This window comes from Cetorhinus maximus, chromosome 28, assembly GCF_964194155.1.
Source record: "Cetorhinus maximus chromosome 28, sCetMax3.hap1.1, whole genome shotgun sequence".
NCBI lineage: Eukaryota > Metazoa > Chordata > Chondrichthyes > Lamniformes > Cetorhinidae > Cetorhinus > Cetorhinus maximus.
In genome coordinates this window covers 3161756-3182308 of record NC_135906.1, presented here as the reverse complement: position 1 = coordinate 3182308, position 20553 = coordinate 3161756, and the positions used below count along the sequence as shown (strand labels likewise).

The 20553-nt window shown below is 46.0% G+C and overlaps 1 protein-coding gene across 1 annotated transcript in view; it reads right to left on the bottom strand.

The window, feature by feature from the left end:
* Positions 1-12719: 12719 nt before the first annotated feature.
* The window catches only part of LOC144668738 (EVI5-like protein), a 96624-nt gene continuing 88790 nt past the window's right edge, over positions 12720-20553 (bottom strand). The window contains exon 4 of the mRNA XM_078531068.1: positions 12720-12737. Coding sequence (XP_078387194.1) covers positions 12720-12737 — 18 coding nt within the window. The remainder of the gene's footprint in view (positions 12738-20553) is intronic.

Sequence of the window (20553 nt, the reverse complement as noted above, 5' to 3'; positions counted from 1 at the left end):
TGGTGGACAGAGTTAATAGAGAGACTTACCAGAGACACCAACAACAGCCAGGATGGGATAGTAAAAGTACTGAACGATGTAAAGTGAATATTTGATCTGAATTTTTAACGATAGATGATCATAATATGTGGAAAGAAAGTAAAAATCCCAGGAGAAACTCCTGTCCATTGTTGTAACATTCCAGTCGATTGTACTCAGATTCCAATCCATTGTTGTAACATTCCAATCCATTGTTCTCAGATTCTGATCCATCCTCTTCCCCTTCTCTGGAGCCGCTGATCCCTGTCAGTGTTGGTGGTGAGGTTCCCGCTGACATTATGGGATAACACATTGAAAGGATTCCCTTTTAACAGAAGAGGGAAACCCTCCAGTGACACAATTAGGATCCATGGAGAGTGACATTAATTACAGTCACTGAACAAACAAGTTCAGTTAATCCCTTCCAATCCAACACTTTTTATACCACAATAAAGTAGAACATTTACCCGGTCTGGATGTGATTTGTGAGGGTAACTGAGGGAAGGAATGGTGGAAATAGTGGACACACTGACCCTAACCTTCCAATCCTCCTTGGATATGGCGGTGGTGCCAGAGAACTGGAGGGTTGTAAATGTTCCATCCGGTTTAAAAAAGGAGAGGGGGATAAACCCTGTAACTACAAACCAGCCAGTCTCTCATCAGTGAAACATTGGGGGAAACTTCTAACTTCTAAAATCTGTAACAACTTAAAATGTGGTTTGGAAAACATGAGTTAATAAATGAGCAGCAGCAAAGGTATGTTCATGGGAAATCGTGTCTGACCAACTTGGAGTTCTTTGAGGAAGTAATGGAGAGGGTTGATGAGCTCAGCCTGGTTCATGTTATGTATATGGACTTTCAATTGTCACATGTTAGGAAGGTGAAACCCATAGATTAAAGGGGCAGTGACATTGTGGATATGACACTGGCTATGGGACAGAAGCAGACAGAAGTGGTCAACGGTGACAATTCAGGATGGAGGGGAGTACACAGAGATGTTCCCCACGAGTCAGTATTAGGACCACTGCTCCTTCTGATACAGTTAAATGACCTGGACATATATAAAGGATAGAATTTTGTTGTTTATAGATAACAGGAATACAGAATGTAAACAGTGAGGAGAATTGGAATAGGCTTTAGGAGGACATAGATTGGTGAAATGGAGAGAGAATTTGTGGTGTCCAATGATTCAATTGTTATGCGTTTGATTATGTCTGTCTGTTGACTGATCAGTGCTCATGGTGCTTGATTAATTAAGCCTGAGTGTGGACTCAGAGAAAAGTAAATAAAGCTGGAGAAAGTGCTGGAAGCTGGAGCAGACATTTAAAACACTGCGAATAAAATCTGTTAGACACGTAGAAAATCAACATCAATGTGAGATATAAAATATAAAACATACCTGAGAAATGAAATTTAATGCAGAGCAATGTGAATGATTCATGTCGGAGGAAGAATGAGGACAGATGATATAAATAAAATCAGGTGATTTTAAATGAGGTGCAGGGACAGTGGAGAACATGTACACAAATCCTCGAAGGCTTTTACTCTCGATGGGTGTGAATTTCCAGCCCCATCCACCACCGGGATCGTCTGCTCCCATCGAAAGTCAATGGGCTTTTGTTTGGGCCACCAAATCTCCCGCAGCAGGTCCCACCATGGCGTGGCTGGAAAATCCTGGCCTCTGTCTCTGTCTAAACCAAATATCCTGCAGGGATTTTTAACAATTTGATCAACTTCTCCTGTCACCTTCAAAGATTTGTGCATTCCAGATTGGAACAACTCACTGGATAAAAATGTTCTCTTTCTCTCCCCTCTGGTTCTTTTGACAAATATTTGAAATCTTGTAACTGAGTGTTTTTCCAGTGGAAACAGTTTCTCCTCACTCTGTCAATACTCCACATTAATTTGAACACATCCATTCAATCTCCCCTTGACTTTATCTGCTCTAAGGAGAACAATCCCAGCTTCTATGATCTCTCCATATAACTGAAATCCTCATCCCTGGTACCATTCCAGTAAATCTCTGCTGCACTCCCTCCAAGACCCTCACATCCTTTCTCATATGAAACACCCAGAATTCGACACAATTCCTTTTATCCAGTGAGTTGTTCCAATCTAGAATGCACTGTCTGAAGACATGCTGGAAACAGATTCAATAGTAAGTTTCAAAAGGGAACAGGATAAATACTGATAGGGGGGATTTGCAGGGTTATAGGGAAAGAGCAGGCAGGAGAGACAAAGCAAAATCGCTCTTTCAAAGATGGTACAGACATAATGGAGCAAATGAATTCCATTCAGGCTGTATGATTATCCGAACCTGTGATTACAGAATCCAGTGAGTCCACACCTCGTGTACAATTGACATTCAGCTGTTAACTAGTGCACCATCCAGATTCCATCACTTACTGATCAAAATACAAGGCTATGACTGTGACATACGCTACAAACTGGCTTGTTCCATGCTCACATCTGATCCAAAACTGCAGATATTTCCTTAGATCTGCAAGTGGATTTCATCGAAATGGAAATTGAAGACATCTTTCATATCGACCGGCTGAATTTCGGGAAGAATAGATGCCAGCAACTGCAACAAGAGATGTCCAACGTTCCTGTATTGCAACAGTTATGGAAGACCGTGATTGGAGGGTGGCCAGAGTCCTTCCAGGATGTTCTAGAGGCTCTAAGACTATTTTGGCCTCACAGAGATGAGCTTGGGATTCCCCAAGGGCCAGAAAGTCCTTGTTCTCTTAGACCTGACATCCTCCAGCAATTGCACCAAGTGTATATGTGGATAGATTGAACCAGGAAACAGGCTGGAGAACAGTATAGTGATCAGGTATGAATCTAGACATCGAATGATAAGAACGTAAGAAACAGGAACAGGAGTAGGCCATTCGGCCCCTCGAGCCTGCTCCACCATTCAATAAGATCATGGCTGATCTTCTTGTGTTTCGATTTCCACATTCCCATCTACTCCCGATAACCTTTGATTCCCTAGCCTAACAAGAATCTATCTACCCCTGCCTTAAAAATATTCAATGACCCCAACTCCACCACCTTCTGAGGCAGAGTCCCAAAGTCGCACAACCCTCTGAGAGAAAAATGTTCTCCTCATCTCCATCCTAAAAAGGTGACCCCTAAATTTAAAACAGTGCCCCCTAGTTCTGGACTCTCCCACAAGAGGAAACATCCTTTCCACGTCTACCTTGTCAAGGCTGTTCAGGATCTTGTATAATTCAATCAAATCACCCCCCTCACTCTTCTAAACTCCAGTGGAAACAAGCCCAGCCTGTCCAACCTTTCCTTAAAAGACAACCCACTCATTCCAGGTATCAACCTAGTAAACCTCCTGTCAACTGCCTCCAATGCATTTACATCCTTCCTTAAATCAGGAGACCAAAACTGTGCAGAGCATTCGAGGTGCAGTCTCACCAATGCCCTATATAACTGAAGCAAAACATTCTTACTTTTATATTCAGTTCACCTTGTAATAATGGATAGCATTCCATTAGCCTTCTTAATTACTTGCAGTACCTGTACACTAAGTTTTTGTGGCTCATGTACAAGAACATCTAGATCCCTCTGCACCTCAGAATTATGCAGCCATTTTCCATTTAAGTCATACTCTGCTTTTTTGTTCTTCCTGCCAAAGTGAACAACTTCACACATCCCACATTAAACTCCATTTGCCAGATCTTTGCCCACTCACTCAACCTTTCTATATCCATCAAGAACCTCCTTATGCCTTCTTCACAAAATACTTTCCTACCTATCTTTGCGTCATCTGCAAATTGAGCTACCAGCCTTCACTCCCCTCATCTAAGTCATTGATGTAAATTGTAAAAAGTTGAGGCCTCAGCACAGACCCCTGTGGGTCTCCACTTGTTCACATCCTGCCAGAGGGAATGTGAGGCGTGCCAAGTCAACATGCCCTGACATCAGAAGAATCATTATTACCTCACAAGGTACCCACACATCCAATAAACATTTGATGGTCCAGAACCTGAGTATTGCTGAAAAAAAGAGACAGTTTTTGTCAAAGCTTTTCATCTTGCACTCGTCAGGACAATTTGCAAGAATGGCAATATAAGGGAAAAAACAAATTTATACTGTGTGAGTAGAGAGTGCTGATTGGTTAGCAAGTAGACTCTGATGGTAGAGATGCTGCCATGGAGAATGCACCAGGTGATGGTGACTTACAGTTAACTGCTAAGAATTGTTTGAAATGTAAACCAGGCAGCTTGACTCTGATTGATCAAGACATTGCCCTGAGGAATGAACGAGTGAATGGCTGTCACTTATTTTGTTCAGTTAAACAGGCGCAATGTGCGTACATGTTCTTTCTGTCTGCAATGAACAGGGCCCTGTGAATAAATATATGTAGCTTCCAGTACACACAAATGGGCCACACTGTGAGGCTGCCTGACAATCTTAAAATCTTAAATTGATCATCAGCATAATTCTTAGCACACTGCTGATTGTTTAGCAAATGTTCTCCAATCGCGAATCATATCTAATGTTGCACATTATGTTTTATGGGCTGGTTGGATCCAGCCTGTACCTTGCCCATTGTGAACAGTGGATGGGACATGATGTTGATATGATCCGCCAGGTTTTGGGACATACGGCCTACATACCTAGCATCACACTGGCACTGAAACTCATATACCACATTACTCACTTGTGTGATAGGCAAAATGTCTTTTTGGCTTGATGGCAGCATCTTGTTAGTGGCCAATAGCACTCGTGTTGCTATTGCATTGTAGCAGTGTGAAACAACTAGTTTCACCTGCTGCTCAAATTTTGAGATACCTTGCCCTTCTAGAGTAGTGTGAGGTAGATTGGGCACTTTTCACAGCCAAAGGAGACAGTCTTAGGCCCGTTCTTGAGTTTGCGTGATATACAGTGCGAAATAATCTGATCAGGGTAGCCATTATCCTGCAGGATGCCTTTGATGAGCCCTATTTAAGCATCAAGCTTGCATGATGAGCAAATGGCTTGGGCCCTATTTTAAACTTCAAACAGTGCATGGCAGTTAAATGTCAATCACCATCAACTGGTGCATTCTCCATGGCAATGCCTCAACCAATCAGAGTCCACTTGACCAGCAATAAACACTCTGTTCTCATACAGTATAAATTTGTTGTTTCCCTTTCATTGCCATTCTTGCAAATTGACCTGACGAGAGCAAGACAAAAGAGTCTCTTTTTTCATCGATACATCCAATAATTAGAATTTTAACCGATCTCTTCAGCATCCATGGGGTGATTTCTTGGTTGTGATGATTTCGCCAAATATTCATCAGTTCCATGATACATCCAGCGCAGCCACTGCCAACGCATTGGGTGGAATTTTATGCCGGCAGCATTTTACAGTCACGCCAAAGCTAAGGGACTTTTGAAAGGCTCCCGGCATTTTACAGCCCCACCCAGGCCATGACAGGGCTGTAAAATTCTGCCCATTGAGTTCAATCTTCAGCCTATTTGAGGCACCGTAAGAAGTGGTTTCGGACAACGGAGCCCAATATTCTGGAAAACCATTCAAGGTGATGTGTGAAAAAGTGGGGAGTTGACATATTACCTCATCACCCACACTACCCCAGGCCCAATAACGTGGCCGAATGGATGGTCTGCACTGTAAAGTCTTTAATTATAAAATGTTGATCGAATCTTCCAGCACAGGAAGAGGCCATTCTGCCCACTGTACTTTTCAGGCTCTTTGAAAGAGGGACCCAATTCATCCCATCCCCTCACTCCTTCCCTGTAGCCCTGCACATTTTTCCTTTTTCAATAAATATCCATGTCCTATTTGAAACTGAATTATTAAGTGATATTGAATCTTCTTCCATCCCCCTTTCAGACAATCATCATAACTCCCTGTGAAAAAAAAAAATTTCTCCCCATCTTCCCCCCGGCATTTTTGACAATTGTTTTAAATGGAGTTGAAAGTTGTATTGGTGACTTCCTGATTCTGGTTGTGGACCTTGCCTGATGTTTGGGGAAGGACCGTACAGATTAACAATGACAAAAGGCCAATTACTGACCTACAGCTGGAGACTGAAAGGTCACCTTTAATGGTCAGAATCACAATGTCAGACCACAGAGCAAGATAGGATCAAACAGCACAGGAGGAAGTCATTTGGCCCATTGTGTCTGCGATGGCTCTTTACAACAATGAGCTGCAGTTCCACTACTTTAGAATGAATCAATATAAAAATATCCGTATAATTCAGGAGACTGGAGGACCCTCTCTAGCCAATAAAAAATCAAAGCAGCAAGTTTGTACAAAGTGACCTGTAAAAACCCCACTGGACAGAGCTTTGTAATATAAACTCGGTTTCTAATTGTTGGCTTGTATGCAATGCTGAAAAATTTTATTCACTTAAAGAATGTAAAACGTTAATTTTATTGGATAGTGTTATGATTCCCATAGAGACTGGTAACTTTAAAAAAAGATATGAACTTCCCAGTAAACAACACAAAGAATCACATGACAAGATTTCATATTTGAAAACCTTTGCTGTAACAAAACACCAAAATCAACCCAGACTAAACACTGCTTAATAGGAAACTAATACTCCAAACTAGAGAAAAGGTATTCTCCATTAACATCTTAACAGAGCCAAAAACACCACACCACATTTAGACATTACATGGATCTCTCAGCAAAAACGTAGTCTTGTTTTTCAAAGCCCAAATCCTTCCTGGTTTTAACAAGATATTTCTCACTGCCCAAGATTTCATTGAAGTCACGTAGCGAGGTCTCCAGGCAGAATTCACAGGAGGTCACATCCCCCTCTCCAAATTAATCTATTTTATCTTGAATTAAAGGAGGAAGTTTAAAACATAACTATCTTCTAAAGTCCACCATTTACACAAACAGACATGTATGGTAAGCACTTACCCAATTTCTCAACATGCACTTTGAGCAGTTGTGACTCCTCTCTGGGAATGTTAATCAGTAAAATATGATTATATATGTGAACAGAACTGCAGTGAATACACATTGAGCAGGGTGATGCCGCACAGACTGTTTCACCACTCCTCCAACTACCTTCCACATGATCCATCCAGCACCGGTGTCCAGTGTCAGGAGTGTGTGATATCTGCAACATGCAGTGCTGCCAAACCCCTCGGCTTCCCTGTGAACCCACAGCCTCTACCACCGAGAAGACAAAGGCTTCAAGTGTAGTGGAGAAACTACATAAACATCCTTCCCTGGAACATACACGGCATCTTGACATGTGGGGAATCGTCTTTAGTCAGTGTATAACAGTCGTGTGTGGATGACTGCCTTCAACACAGCACTCATGGTTGAAGTGCACCTGATAAACTCCATCTGATCTTTGAGTCTGATCATTGATGAACAAGAAATGCTACAAGGAGCATCTCAATCCACAACCCTTGGTGTATTACAGCCTTATCTGAAGGTCTGGAGAAGGAAACAGCCTTTCACTGCCGGACATGCATGGGCACACCCTGGCTCCTGATGGTGTCAATGAGAGCTGGATTTCAGAATGCAGTCTTCAGTGCCAATGGTAAGGACCGCGTTCACTCTGTTAACATTCTCACTGAGGGTGCAAAAACAGACCCAAGCATTGTTTGCAATAGATATGTGTGTTTACAACTTGTGTAATTGTGATGTTAGTGTGAGGTCATCCATTTTGGAATTGAAAAAATAAATTCCAAAATGTTCTAAATGGTTAGAAACCAGGAACTGGAGAGGAACAAAGTGGTTTGAGATTCCAAGGACACAAATTATTAAAAGCTGGTGGTCAGGTAAAGGTAGCAATAAAAAAACAATGAGTGGAATGTTGACCCTTACCTCAAGGAAGCTGGATTGTAAAAGGAATGAATTTCTGCTTCAGTTGTATTGAACCTTGGTCAAACCCCATCTGGATATTATATTCAGTTCTGGGCACCCAGCTCAGGAAGTGCCGGGTAGATTCACCAGAATGAAAACGGTGCTTCGAGGGTTAAATTATGAGGAGAGGTTGTATAAGCCTGGCTTGTATTCCATTGAGTTTAGAAGATTGAGCAATGATCAGATTGAGGTGTTTAGAATGTTAAAAGGATTGAAGAGGTCGATACAGAGAAACTATTTCCTCTGTTGGGGGAATGAAGAATGAGGGAACATATTGAGCTCAGTCATTTAGGAGGGAAATCAAGAAATAACTTTTCACACAAAGAAACCGGGAATTTACCCCCAAAAGGCTGTGGATGCTGGAACAACTGCAGATAACAAGACTGAGATTGAGGGATTTTTGGTGAGGAATGATTTCAAGGGATCTGGAGCTAAGGTGGGTAAATGGTGGTGAGGGATCAATCATCTGTGATCTAACTGAATGGTGGGAGGGAAAACCACCTCCTCTTGTTCCAATGTTCCTAATCTTTATCAGTCCCTCCTCAGACAGGGGAAGCATTGCAGCAGAACGATGGTTAAACTTTGGTTTTCTATTAGTCAGGATTCATCAATTGACGTTAAATGTGTCTCGATCACCCTTATCTCCTGAGGTTTTGTGGATAAGCACAGACATTAAAAACAAAATGAGGAAAAAGTTCAGATTTTCAAGCGGAAAAGGCTTCGGACACCGATTTCCTTTACTTTCAATTTAGTATACGGTATTCACTGCTCCCGATGTGGTCTCCTCTACATTGGGGAGTTCAAATGCAGACTGGGTGACTGCTTTGCGGACACCTCCGTTCAGTCCACAAGTATCACCCTGAGCTTCCTGTTGCTGGTCATTTCAATTCTCCACCTTGCTCTCACTCTGACCTTTCTGTCCTTGACCTGCTACAGTTTTCCAATGAAGCTCAACACAAGCTCGAGGAACAGCACGTCATCTTTCGACTGGACACTCGACAGCCTTCTGGACTCAGCACTGAGGCTAACACTTTTAGATCAGACCCTCTGTCTTCATTTTGTTTTTTTTGCTGGTTTGATTGGGTCTCGTTTTTTTCTTTATTCCTTCATGTTACATTCAGACGGTTGCTATGCAGCCATTCACACCTCATCTGGACACATCTTCTGTTTCTTTCCTTTCCCAATTACCACTGCCTTTGGCTTTTGTTCCATGAAACCTTTTATCCTTTAATCTCTCCTGCCCTACTCCCTATTACACACCTTCCCTCCTGTTCTTCCACACCTCTCCCCGACCACTTGCTCAAAACCTATGACATTTCGAAACTTCCTGGGATTTATTACAAGTTGTTGTTGTTGTTGTAGCAGTGTGAGAGTCTCCATTTCCCATCACTCCATTTATCAGTCTGCACGCCAAGCTCCCTGGGTCAGTGTGGGCAGTGCCCACCAGTCATCCTCATGGATCAATGAACAAAACCACGTGAGATGATTGGATTAATGGTGCCTTCAACATGAGAACTTGTGGAGCTGAATTCAGTCAGGTGACACCAGAGCAACTCAGAGTGATTCCTATTGGTCCAAATAAAACCGGCCCTCCTGGTAATAAACCCATGAGTTCTGTCATTGGTGGAGCTTGTAGAGGTTGGGGCTGGTTAATTGGTTCAACGTTGCTGCTTCTGGTCTCATTGGTGTCAGGTGAGTGCAGCTTGTGTGTATAAAAGTGCTGCTCGGTGGCTGAAGGGGTGGTTGAGTTGTTTGGTATCATGGGGGATTTTGTAGTGAGGGCTTTGTTCCCAGTGCTGGTGCTAGTTGGAGCTGTTTGTGGCTCTGATACTTGGCAACAGTTTCTAGGCCAGAGTCAAAGCCACCCCTGTGCCTCAGACAGTCTCTCCTCCTGGGCCTCCCTTTGGTTCCCATTTCCGTGTGTCTGAGGGTGGAAGTTTGTCTCCTCTGCAGACTGTGATGGTGCAGTGTGGAGAGGACAAGCTGCTGCTCTGGGTCCAGCTGGATTTATTTGGAACCTGGCACCTGATCAAAGCTGCTGACCTGACCCCAGGGACAGCAGGTTGTTGGCCAACCAGGATCTACTCTCAGAACCACACTGTCCTCTTTGACTATGGATTCCATGAGTGTGGCAGCAGGTTGCAGGTAATGGGAATCCTCAGCTCTTGCTCTAAGTTTGGGCTGTTGGTTATTCCCCACTCTTCATTCCAACACTGGGTGAGATGTCAATGATATTGAGGAGATAGCTGTCTCCTGCTTTATAAAACTACAAATTAGCTTTCTAGTCTGTATTGTACTTTGATTTAACTGGTCCTTGAGTCTTTCCAACCTATGACATCAGCCCCATTGGTTTTGAACCTTCTCTTTGGATCCTCCAAGCTTTTCCTTTTGTTGTTTTGAGGATTTTCATCTCTATTCCCCTCACTCAGATCAATTCAACTGGAGACTTCAGTTTCAGTCCAGTTTAATCCAATTTGATTGTCTCTTAAATGAAGAAAATGGAATAAGAATTAAGTCCTCTTTGACTAAAGAGTAACTCCACACTTCCCAGTTTCCCTGCCATTGGAATAAATGGGGCCCTGGCTTCAAACTGTTCTATTTCCATGCACCATGTTATTGTCCACTTGTGGCTACTTTTACTGTTAACTGAAGCTGTCCTTTTGTTGAGAGACTTCCTGATTAATGGACCCTGATCTTGTGCGCATGATCTCTCTCCTTCGATAAGGGCTGAGGTTACAAAGCAACAAATAACCATATGAGGCCATACGGCCCCTTGAGCCTGTTCCCCAATCTCCCCACAACAAATTCTTTGATGCCCCAAAGTAAATCCATCTGTCTAAAATATACTCAATAACTGAGCATTCACAGCTCTCTGGGGCAGTGAAGTCACAAAATGCATGACCTACAGGATGTTCTGGCAGTGTTACATGTGGGACTGAGCACACTACTGCCGACAGTGATTTAAGGCCCATGATCCAGAACCAGGGTCGGTTTGCTGCTGAACACAAATGTGGGTAGACCAAGCTGTACCTGTGAAAATAATTCTAGTTAATGAAGACTTAGTTAAGCTACAGGAGACAATGGAGACTTCTTCAAAACACAGCATTCTTTGAACACCCTCAAACTGGGATAGAATTCCTAAGATTCTTTCCTTGATGAATGAAGAAATTCCATGGTACGTTAATCCTAAATGACTGGCGCCTGACCTGAACTGACAGCCCCTAATAGTAAACTCTCCAGTGATGGGGTAGCAGTCTCTTCACACTGACCCTGTCAATCCCCCTCAGAATTGTTTTCAGGGGATGGGATGACTTCATTGTTAACCCCTGTGTAGAACATTCTCATTTCAGATCAGTTCTTCATTCCTTCACCTGATTCTTTCAGATGATTGGAGATTTCCTCATCTACACCACCCACAAGGACTCCACCCCGAGATACAGCTTCATTGACCACAATGGGTAAGGAGCTCTCTGCTTTCTCCAGCTGGTCCCATCTCAATGGCTTCACTTGATTCACTTCCTGTCCCTTTTTAATCTTTCTTCAGTTGCCTCCTGGACAGCAAAGCTGAGGACTCCTTTTCAACCTTTGTGTTGCCAAGAGACGAGCGGGAGCTGTACAAGCTCCGGTTTGACCTGGATGCGTTCCGTTTCCTTGGAGATGACCGTTCCTTGGTAAGAGGAAGCTGATCATTGGGGTCTCCATGTTGGGAGGGAGTCACTGAATCATGACTTGTGTTGAATGTGTCCCTCAGATTTTCATCACCTGTCACCTGAAAGTTGCTCCATTGGATCAGAGGGATTCCAGGAACAAAGCTTGTACTTTCCAGAAGGTGCAGAATGTGTAAGTTCCCTCTCTCCCCATCAGGGACGTTGTGTGGGGATGTGATGCACAACCTGGTTGATGGGCTCTTTCTCTTGTTTAGCTGGACCCCATTTGGAGGAATCAAGCATTGACATTTGTGCCTGTTGCCATGTGGGTAACTGTGGTGCCACAAGGGAGTTGTGGTTTGGTCCCAGAGGAAGGAGAGATCTTGAACCTGAAGCTGGTGGGACATTGATCCTCTAGATGTTGGACGTCCCCCTTTCCCCTCTCTAACTGGAATGTTTGATGTTGCAGAGAGTGAAGCTGAATTGAAGTGGGAGGGTGAGGCCTCACCTGGAGCCCTGCTCATTCTGGATACTGATGTGACCAAGCTGGCAACAGAGTCCCTGAATGAGGCTGAGCGAAGGATGCAGGAGAGGTCTCCAGGTGGTGAGTTGGCCGACTGCTGGTTTCCATTTCCCCCTCAGTGTTTCCTTCACTAACCATTGGTTTCTCATTGCTTTGTAGGTGTGGAGTCTGAGGTGGTCCTGATCGTGGCCCTGACTGTGACAGCTGTCTCCCTGATCTCTGCTTCATTCTGGAGGTTATTAGCTATGAGGAGAGGTTGGAGAAACTCGGATTGTTCTCACTAGAGCGACGGAGATTGAGGGGCGACTTGATAGAAGTTTACAAAATTATGAATGGCATGGACAGAGTAGATAGTCAGAAGCTTTTTCCCAGGGTGGAAGAGTCAATTACTTGGGGACATAGATTTAAGGTGAGAGGAGAAAACTATAGAGATGTGCGGGGCAAGTTTTTTTACACAGGGTAGTGAGCGTCTGGAAGTCGCTGCCAGAGGAGGTGGTGGAAGCAGGTACGATAGTGGTGTTTAAGAGGCAGCTTGACAACTACATGAATAGGATGGGAATAGAGGAATATGGACCCCGGAAGTGCAAAATGTTTTAGTTGACGGGCAATATGATCGACGCAGGCTTGGAGGGCCGAAGGGCCTGTTCCTGTACTGTACTTTTCTTTGTTCATTGCTGGCCTTGCTCCTGTACAGGAAACACAAGCAAACTCAGGTCAAACAGTGATCAAATGATCAATAAAGCTGAGACTCCTTCTACCTTGTGTCAGGGAGCTGAATGGTCTATGCATTCTACTTGTTAGTTAAATATCTCCATGGACATAATGACTGGTGTTAGTCTATCCAAGCACAGAACTAGGCCTCCTGAATGATGGGTTTACTGAAGGTTGAGAGAGGCAGGAATTGCTCATTTTTTTTCTGGGTGCTTCAGACCCCAGGCTTGGTATCTATAGCCACCCAGTGTTGGGGAGGGGGTGTGAGCAGGTCTGGCATGTGGGGGAGGGGATGTGAGCAGATCTGGGACCTCCTTGTGGACCTGTTCCTGAGCCTGGCTGGTGTGGGTGTTTACTCAGGCTGCCTCACTCTCATCCATGGTGATGTTCACCACCTGGAGAGGGGGCTCACTGTATTGGAGTGTTTGAGGTTTGCTGTCATCAGTGGTGCCAGAAGGACCGAGTGGATGATCCATCTCAGCCTCCTCCTGAGGTCTCCAGCATCAGATGCCAGTCTTCAGCCGAGTTGGTTCACTCCTCATGATTAAAGAAATGGCTGAAGGCCCTGGATCTGCATCTGCACTGGCCCTTACAATATTCCAGCAATAGTACTGAAGGCTTGTGCTCCAGAACTTGCCGTTCCCCTGTTCAAGCTGTTCCAGTGCGGCTACAACACTGGCATCACCCAGCAAAGTGGAAAATTGCCCATATGTGACCTGTCCACACAAAAAGCAGGACAAATCCAACCCAGCCAATTCCTGCCCCATCAGTCGACTCTCGATCATCAGCAAAGTGATGGAAGGGGTTGTCACAAGTGCTGCTTGATAGCACTGTCGCTGCTCACTAACACTCAGTTTGGGTTCTGCCAGGGCCACTCTGCTCCTGACCTCATCACAGCCTTGGTCCTCAGGGCAGTGTCCAAACCCCAAACATCTTCAGCTGCTTCATCAAAGACCTTCCCTTCATCATAAGGTCAAAAATGGGGATGTTCACTGATGATTGCACAATATTCAGCTTCATTCAGGACTCCTCAGATACTGAAGCAGCCCATGTCCAAATGCAGCAAAACCTGGACAATATCCAGGCTTGGGCTGACAAGTGGCAAGTAACATTCGTGCCACATGAGTACCAGGCAATGAACACTTCCCACCAGAGAGAATCTAACCACCTCCCTTTGAAATTCAATGGCATTACCACCACTGAATTCCCCACTATCAACATCCTGTGGGTTACCATTGACCTGAAACTGAACTGGGCGAGCCACATAAATACTGTGGCTAAAAGGGCAGGTCAGAAGGCATGAAACCCGCAGTGAGTATTTCCCCTCCTGATTCCATTAAGCCTGTCCACCATCTACAAGTCAGGAGTGTGATGGAATAATCTCCCCTTGACTAGACAAGTACAGCTCCAACAACACTCGAGAAGCTTGACACCATCCAGGGCAAAGCAGCCCACTTGACTGGCACCCCATGCTCAATCATTCGCTCCCTCCATCACCAATACACAGTGCACAAGATGCTCTGCAGAAACTCACCAAGGCTCCTAGAACAGCACCTTCAAAATCCACAAGCACTACCATCTAGAAGGACAAGGGCAGCAGATAAATAGGATCACAACCAACTGGATGTTCCCTGCTAAGCCACTCACCATCTGACTTGGAAATATATCGCCGTTCCTTCACTGTTGCTGGGTCCAAATCCTGGAACTCCCTCCCTAACAGCAGTGTGGGTGTACCTACACCACAGGGACAGCAGTGGTTCAAGAGGGTAGCTCACCACCACCTTCAAAAGGGCAATGAGGGACGGGCCATAAACGCTGGCTGAGCCAGTGATGCCCAAACCTCATGAATGAAGAAAGTATTTTGTATCTGCTTTCATGGTAGACGACACGAACAACATCCCAATAATAGTGGAAGGTCAAGGGGCTACAGGGAGCAGGGATCTTAAAACAACCACTATCACGAAAGAAAGAGTAATGGGAATACTAATGGGACTTAAAGCTAACAATTCCCCTGGACCTGATGGCCTGCATTCTAGGGTCCTATAAGAAGTGGCTGCAGAGAGAGTTTATGCATGGGCTGTCATCTTACAAAATTCCACAGGTTCTGGAGATGTAATGAAGTCAGGAGCTGAGAGTCCCTGGCGAAATCCATACTGGGCATCAATGAGCAGGTTATTGCTCAGCAAGTGCTGCTTGATAGCACTGTTGATGACTCCTTCCATTGCTTTACTGATGATCGAGAGTAGACTGATGGGGCGGTAATTGGCTGGGTTGGATTGCCCTGCTTTTTGCGTACAGGACATACACGGGCAATTTTCCACATAGCCGGGTAGATGCCAGTGTTGAGCTGTACTGGAACAGCTTGGCTAGGGGTATGGCAAGTTCAGGAGCACAAGTCTTCAGTACTATTGCTGAAATATTGTCAGGGCCCATAGCCTTTGCAGTATCCAGGGTCTTCATCTGTTTCATGATATCACGTGGAGTGAATCGAATTGGCTGGAGATGGGCATCTGTGATGCTGGGGACTTCCGGAGGAGGCTGAGGTGGATCATCCACTCAGCACTTGTGGCTGAAAGTTGTTGCAAATGCTTCAGCCTTATCTTTTTCACTGATGTGCTGGGCTCCCCCATCATTGAGGATGGGGATATTTATGGAGCTGCCTCCTCCAGTGAGTTGTTTAATTGTCCACCACCATTCACAACTAGATGTGGCAGGACTGCAGAGCTTAGATCTCATCCGTTGGTTGTGGGATTGCTTAGCTCTGTCTATCACTTGTTGCTGATGCTGGTTGGTACGCAAATAGTCCTGTGTTATAGCTTTACCAAGTTGACACCTCATTTTTAGGTATACCTGGTGTTGCTCCTGGCATGCCCTCCTGCACTCTTCATTGAACCAGGGTCAATCGCCTGGCTTGGTGATGATGGTAGAGTGGGGGATATGCAGGGCCATGAGGTTACAGGTTGTGTTCGAGTACAATTCTGCAGCTTCTGATGGCGCTCAGCGCCTTATGGAAGCCCAGTCTTGATTTGTTAGATCTGTTTGAAATCTATCCCATTTAGCACAGTGGTAGCGCCCCACAACACGATGGAGGGTATCCTAAATGTGAAGGCAGGACTTGGTCTCCACAATGATTTGTGCAATGGTCACTCCTACCGATACTATCATGGACAGATGCATCTGCGACAGGCAGATGGGTGAGGATGAGGTCAAGTATTTTTTTTTCCCCTTATAGGTTCCCTCACCACCTGCCGTAGATCCAGTCTAGCAGCTATGGCATTTAGGATTCAGCCAGAGGTGGTGCTAATGAGCCACTCTTGGTGATGGACATTAAGGTCCCCCACCCAGAGTACATTCTGTGCCCTTGCCACCCTCGGTGCTCCCTCCATTTGGTGTTCGGTATGGAGCAGCACTGATTCTTCAGCCGAGGGAGGAGGGAACGTGGTAATCAGAAGGAGGTTTCCTTCATGTTTGACCTGATACCATGAGACTTCATGGGGTCAAGAGTCGACACTCCCTCCCGACTGTATACCACAGTGCCGCAACTTCTGCTGGGATGATGATGATGGTGGTGTCCGGGACCTAATCTGTAAGGTATGATTCCATTGCTTCACTAGCCCCCAGATGTTAGTTAGGAGGACTTTGCAGTGTTGACAAGGCTGAGTTTGCCGTTGTCATTTCCGGTGCCTAGGGGAATGCTGGGTGGTCCTTCCGGTTTCATTCCTTTGTTTGGAGCTTTGTTGTGGTTTGATACAACTGAGTCGCATGGAAGAGTCAACCACATTGTGCTCTGGAGTCACATGTTGGCCAGACCAGGTAAGGATAGCAGATCAGACGGGTTTTGACAACAATTGACAATGGCACCATGGTCATCGTTAGACTTTTAATTCCACATTTTTCATTGAATTCGAATTCCACCACCAACCATGGCAGGATTCAAACCCTGGTCCCCAGTGCATTACCCTGGGTCTCTGGGTTACTCGTCCAGTGACAATTCCACTACACCATCGCCTCCCCTCAACACTGAAACCCATTGTTAAGGAAGCAGGAGCAGAAAATTGAGAAAATCAGAATACAAACGGCAGATTAGTTTTGTGAAAAGGAAATTGTGTTGGACAAGTTCATGTGAGTTGTTTGAGGATGTAACAAGCAGGGTGGATAAAGGGGAACCAGTAGATGTAGTGTATTTGGATTTCCAAAAGATATTTGATAAGATGCCATATAAAAGGTTATTATCCAAGGCAAAAGTTCCTGATGTTGGGAGTAATATATTTGCATGGATAGAGGTTTGGGTAACTAAAGGAAAGAGAGTCAGGAGAATTAGCTCATTTTCAAATTGGCTAACAGTCACTAGAGGAGTGTCCCAGGGACCCGTGCTGGAATCTCAACTACTTACAATCCATATGAGCGACTTGGATGAAGGGACCGAGTGTATTATTGACAAATTTGCATCCAATACAAGGATAGGTGGGAAAGCAAATTGCCAGGACACACAGATCAGGATTTTCCAGCACCATCTGTCACCAGGATCTTCCGGTCCCGCCAAATGTTAATGGAACTTTGGCTGACCTGCCCCATCCCCTGTGATGGGCACTGCCACATGGGGCTGGAAAATCCCGGCAAAGGGATATCGATGGGTTAAGGGAGTCGGCCAATATTTCAGAGATGGATAAAAATGTGGGAAAACGTGAGGTTACCCACTTTGGCAGGAAGAACAGAAGAGCAGAATATTATTGAAATGCAGAGAGACTGCAGAATGCTGCAGTACAGAGGGAACTGGGTGTCCCTCATACATGAAACTCCAAAAGTTAGCATGCAAGTCCAGCCAGGAATTAGGAAGGCAAGTTGAATGCTGGGCTTCATTACAAGGGGGACAGAGTGTAAAAGTGGATTTCTTACCAGGAGGGCCGATTTCAATCCTATTAACATTCTAAACACCTCAATCTGATCATTGCTCAATCTTCTAAACTCAATGGAATACAAGCCAGGCTTATACAACCTCTCCTCATAATTTAACCCTCGAAGCACCGTTTTTATTCTGGTGAATCTACCCGGCACTTCCTGTGCTGGGTGCCCAGAACTGAATATAATATCCAGATGGGGTTTGACCAAGGTTCAATACAACTGAAGCAGAAATTCATTCCTTTTACAATCCAGCTTCCTTGAGGTAAGTGTCAACATTCCACTCATCGTTTTTTTATTGCTACCTTTACCTGACCACCAGCTTTTAATGATTTGTGTCCTTGGAATCTCAAACCACTTTGTTGAGAGTCCCGATGTCACCGCGCGCCATCGCGATATTTAGCTGGGCGGGCGCGCGATGAAGTGTGACGTTCGCCTGCCATTAATTAAAGGGCTTGTTAAGGCCCTTAACTCGGCAATCGACGCTGATTTTGAGGTGCCCGTGTGATCTTCGGCTCGGTGCACGGGCACAACGGGCAGGCGGGTAAGTGAATTTTTAATGAAACTCATCCACGGGCGGGATATGTGGGCTCAGTGGGGTTGTCAGTGTTTTATGTGAAACATTTATTGCAGCAAGTTTTTTAAACTTGCCTGTGTGACCTGTAGCAGCTCAGAACGAATTCCAGCAGCTTTCTCTGTACTTTGATGCTTCAGCTCAGCACTCTCCAGTCAGGAACCTTTATCGGGCCTGCAGCTTTCCAGAGGCCTCCATTCAGCCTGGGTATGGGTTCTGACATCTCCACTGGAGGCAGCTCCTCTGAGGAGGAAGGGAGGGATAGAATAAGGAGGAGGCCAGGAGTGGACAATCAGCCTCCAGGGGAGCCACCTTTGGGAGGCCAGGCACAGGCACAAGGGGCGCAGGGCTAAGAGGGAGTCCAAGGTGGAAGGGGCCGCAGAAGACGCCACTATCCCACTGCCAGGATATACAGGCAGCGAAGCAGCTACCTCAATATGACTGAGGTGCAGTGCTGAAGGAGGCTCCGACTGTCAAAGGAAACAGTCAACAGCATCTGTCAGATGCTTGGCCCTGTGATCTCCCCTAACTGTGTGGGTGGACACCCCATGCCAGCGGTGCTGAAGGTCAAAGTTGCCCTCCAATTCTATGCCTCAGGCTCCTTCCAGGGCTCAGTGGGTGATCTTTGTGGTGTCTCCCAATCAGCTGTCCACACTTATGTCAAGCAGGTTACACTCTGTTATGCTCTGTTCAGATGGGCATTGACCTCCAGTCACTTCCGCTGTGACCAGGCAAGTCAGACACAGCTAACCAGAGGCTTCGCGGCCATTGCTGGCTTCCCCCGCGTCCAGGGTGCTATAGACTGTACACATGTGGCCATCAAGGCGCCAGCAGGTGAGCCCGGTGCCTTTGTCAACAGGAAGGGCTTCCACTCCATGAACGTGCAGATACTGTATGATCACAGGATGCTGATTCTGAAAGTCTGTGCAAGGTGCCCAGGCAGCTCCCACGACGCCTACACCCTCAGACACTCCCAGGTGCTGGGGCTCTTCAGTGCTCTGACTCGGCTGGATGGATGGCTGCTGGGTGACAAGGGCTATCCCCTCAGAAGGTGACTCATGACGCCTCTCTGCTAGCCAAGAACAGAAGCTGAGCAGCGCTACAATAGGAGCCACGCCTCCACAAGGGCTGTGGCGGAGAGAGCCATCGGTCTTCTCAAGATGCGCTTCCGATGCCTGGACCGCTCAGGGGCCACACTCCAGTACCCCCCCAGATCGTGTCTTGGTGATAGTGGTTGCATGCTGCACTCTCCCCAATCTTGCACTGGAAAGGGGGGATGCAGTGGACGATGAAGACCTTGATGCAGTGTATGAGGCTGCACACGATGAATCCAGCAGTGCCTCAGAGGATGAGGAAGCAAAGGGCAATGATGAGGGGCAGCACGCCAACCCGCTACTACACCAAGGAGGCAGGGACACCCGGGAGACTTTAATCCAACGAACCTTCAGCTAGCTCCGCACAAATGGATCTGCAGGACCAGAATTGCCTGGCGCATCCATAAGCGGCACTTAGGTGCTACATCTTCCACCTCATCAGCTGCAACGAAGGGCTTCCTACATAAACATCAATGTCCACTCAAATACTCATGATATGTCTGTGAAACATACAAATACAGCACAAAGAAGCCTCCCTCAGCCATGGTAACACATGTGGACTTTATTTCCATCCATCAGATGGTGCCACAAAAATCAAAACAAAATGTTGCTCCAACATTGAAAAATAGAAATTCCCTAATCTCGGGCCAACACAAAAGCACCAGTGACAAAACCGTGGTGGGCCTAACGTGCCTTATGCTTGCGTTTGTGGGTGCTACGTCTTGGTGCTGCCCCATCGCTCGGAGTGGCTTGTGAGACAGCCTGCTGACTCTGCTGTCCTGTTGGCCTCGATGACCTTGGCGGACGTCATCTGGCCCGTGGAGCCTGTGCTGGCACAGCCTGGGAGGGAGTGGCCAGTTCCACAGCTGGCACCTCCCCAGTTGTCGCAGCCTCAATGGATGCAACGGTCACTGGCAGAGGGGCAGAGCTGCTGCCCTCATCCGGAGCGCCCTGAGAGGAGCACGCACAGACAACAGGCAGCTGCTGTGCTGATGTGAGGTCACTTTGGACCTCCCTGCTCCCTGCAGGTGGATGGGCACCGCGCTGGGACAGTTGGTGCCCAGAACAACTTCCACATTGCCAATGACCACCTGTGGCCAGTAGCGCTGTGAGGACTTGCAGGTCTGAGCGTAACCCCATCAGAAGCTGATCAATTTGTTTGAAGCCCCTCTCGATGAGCGTCGACAATCTCTCCATGGAGGAAGCCTGACGCTCTGACATGAG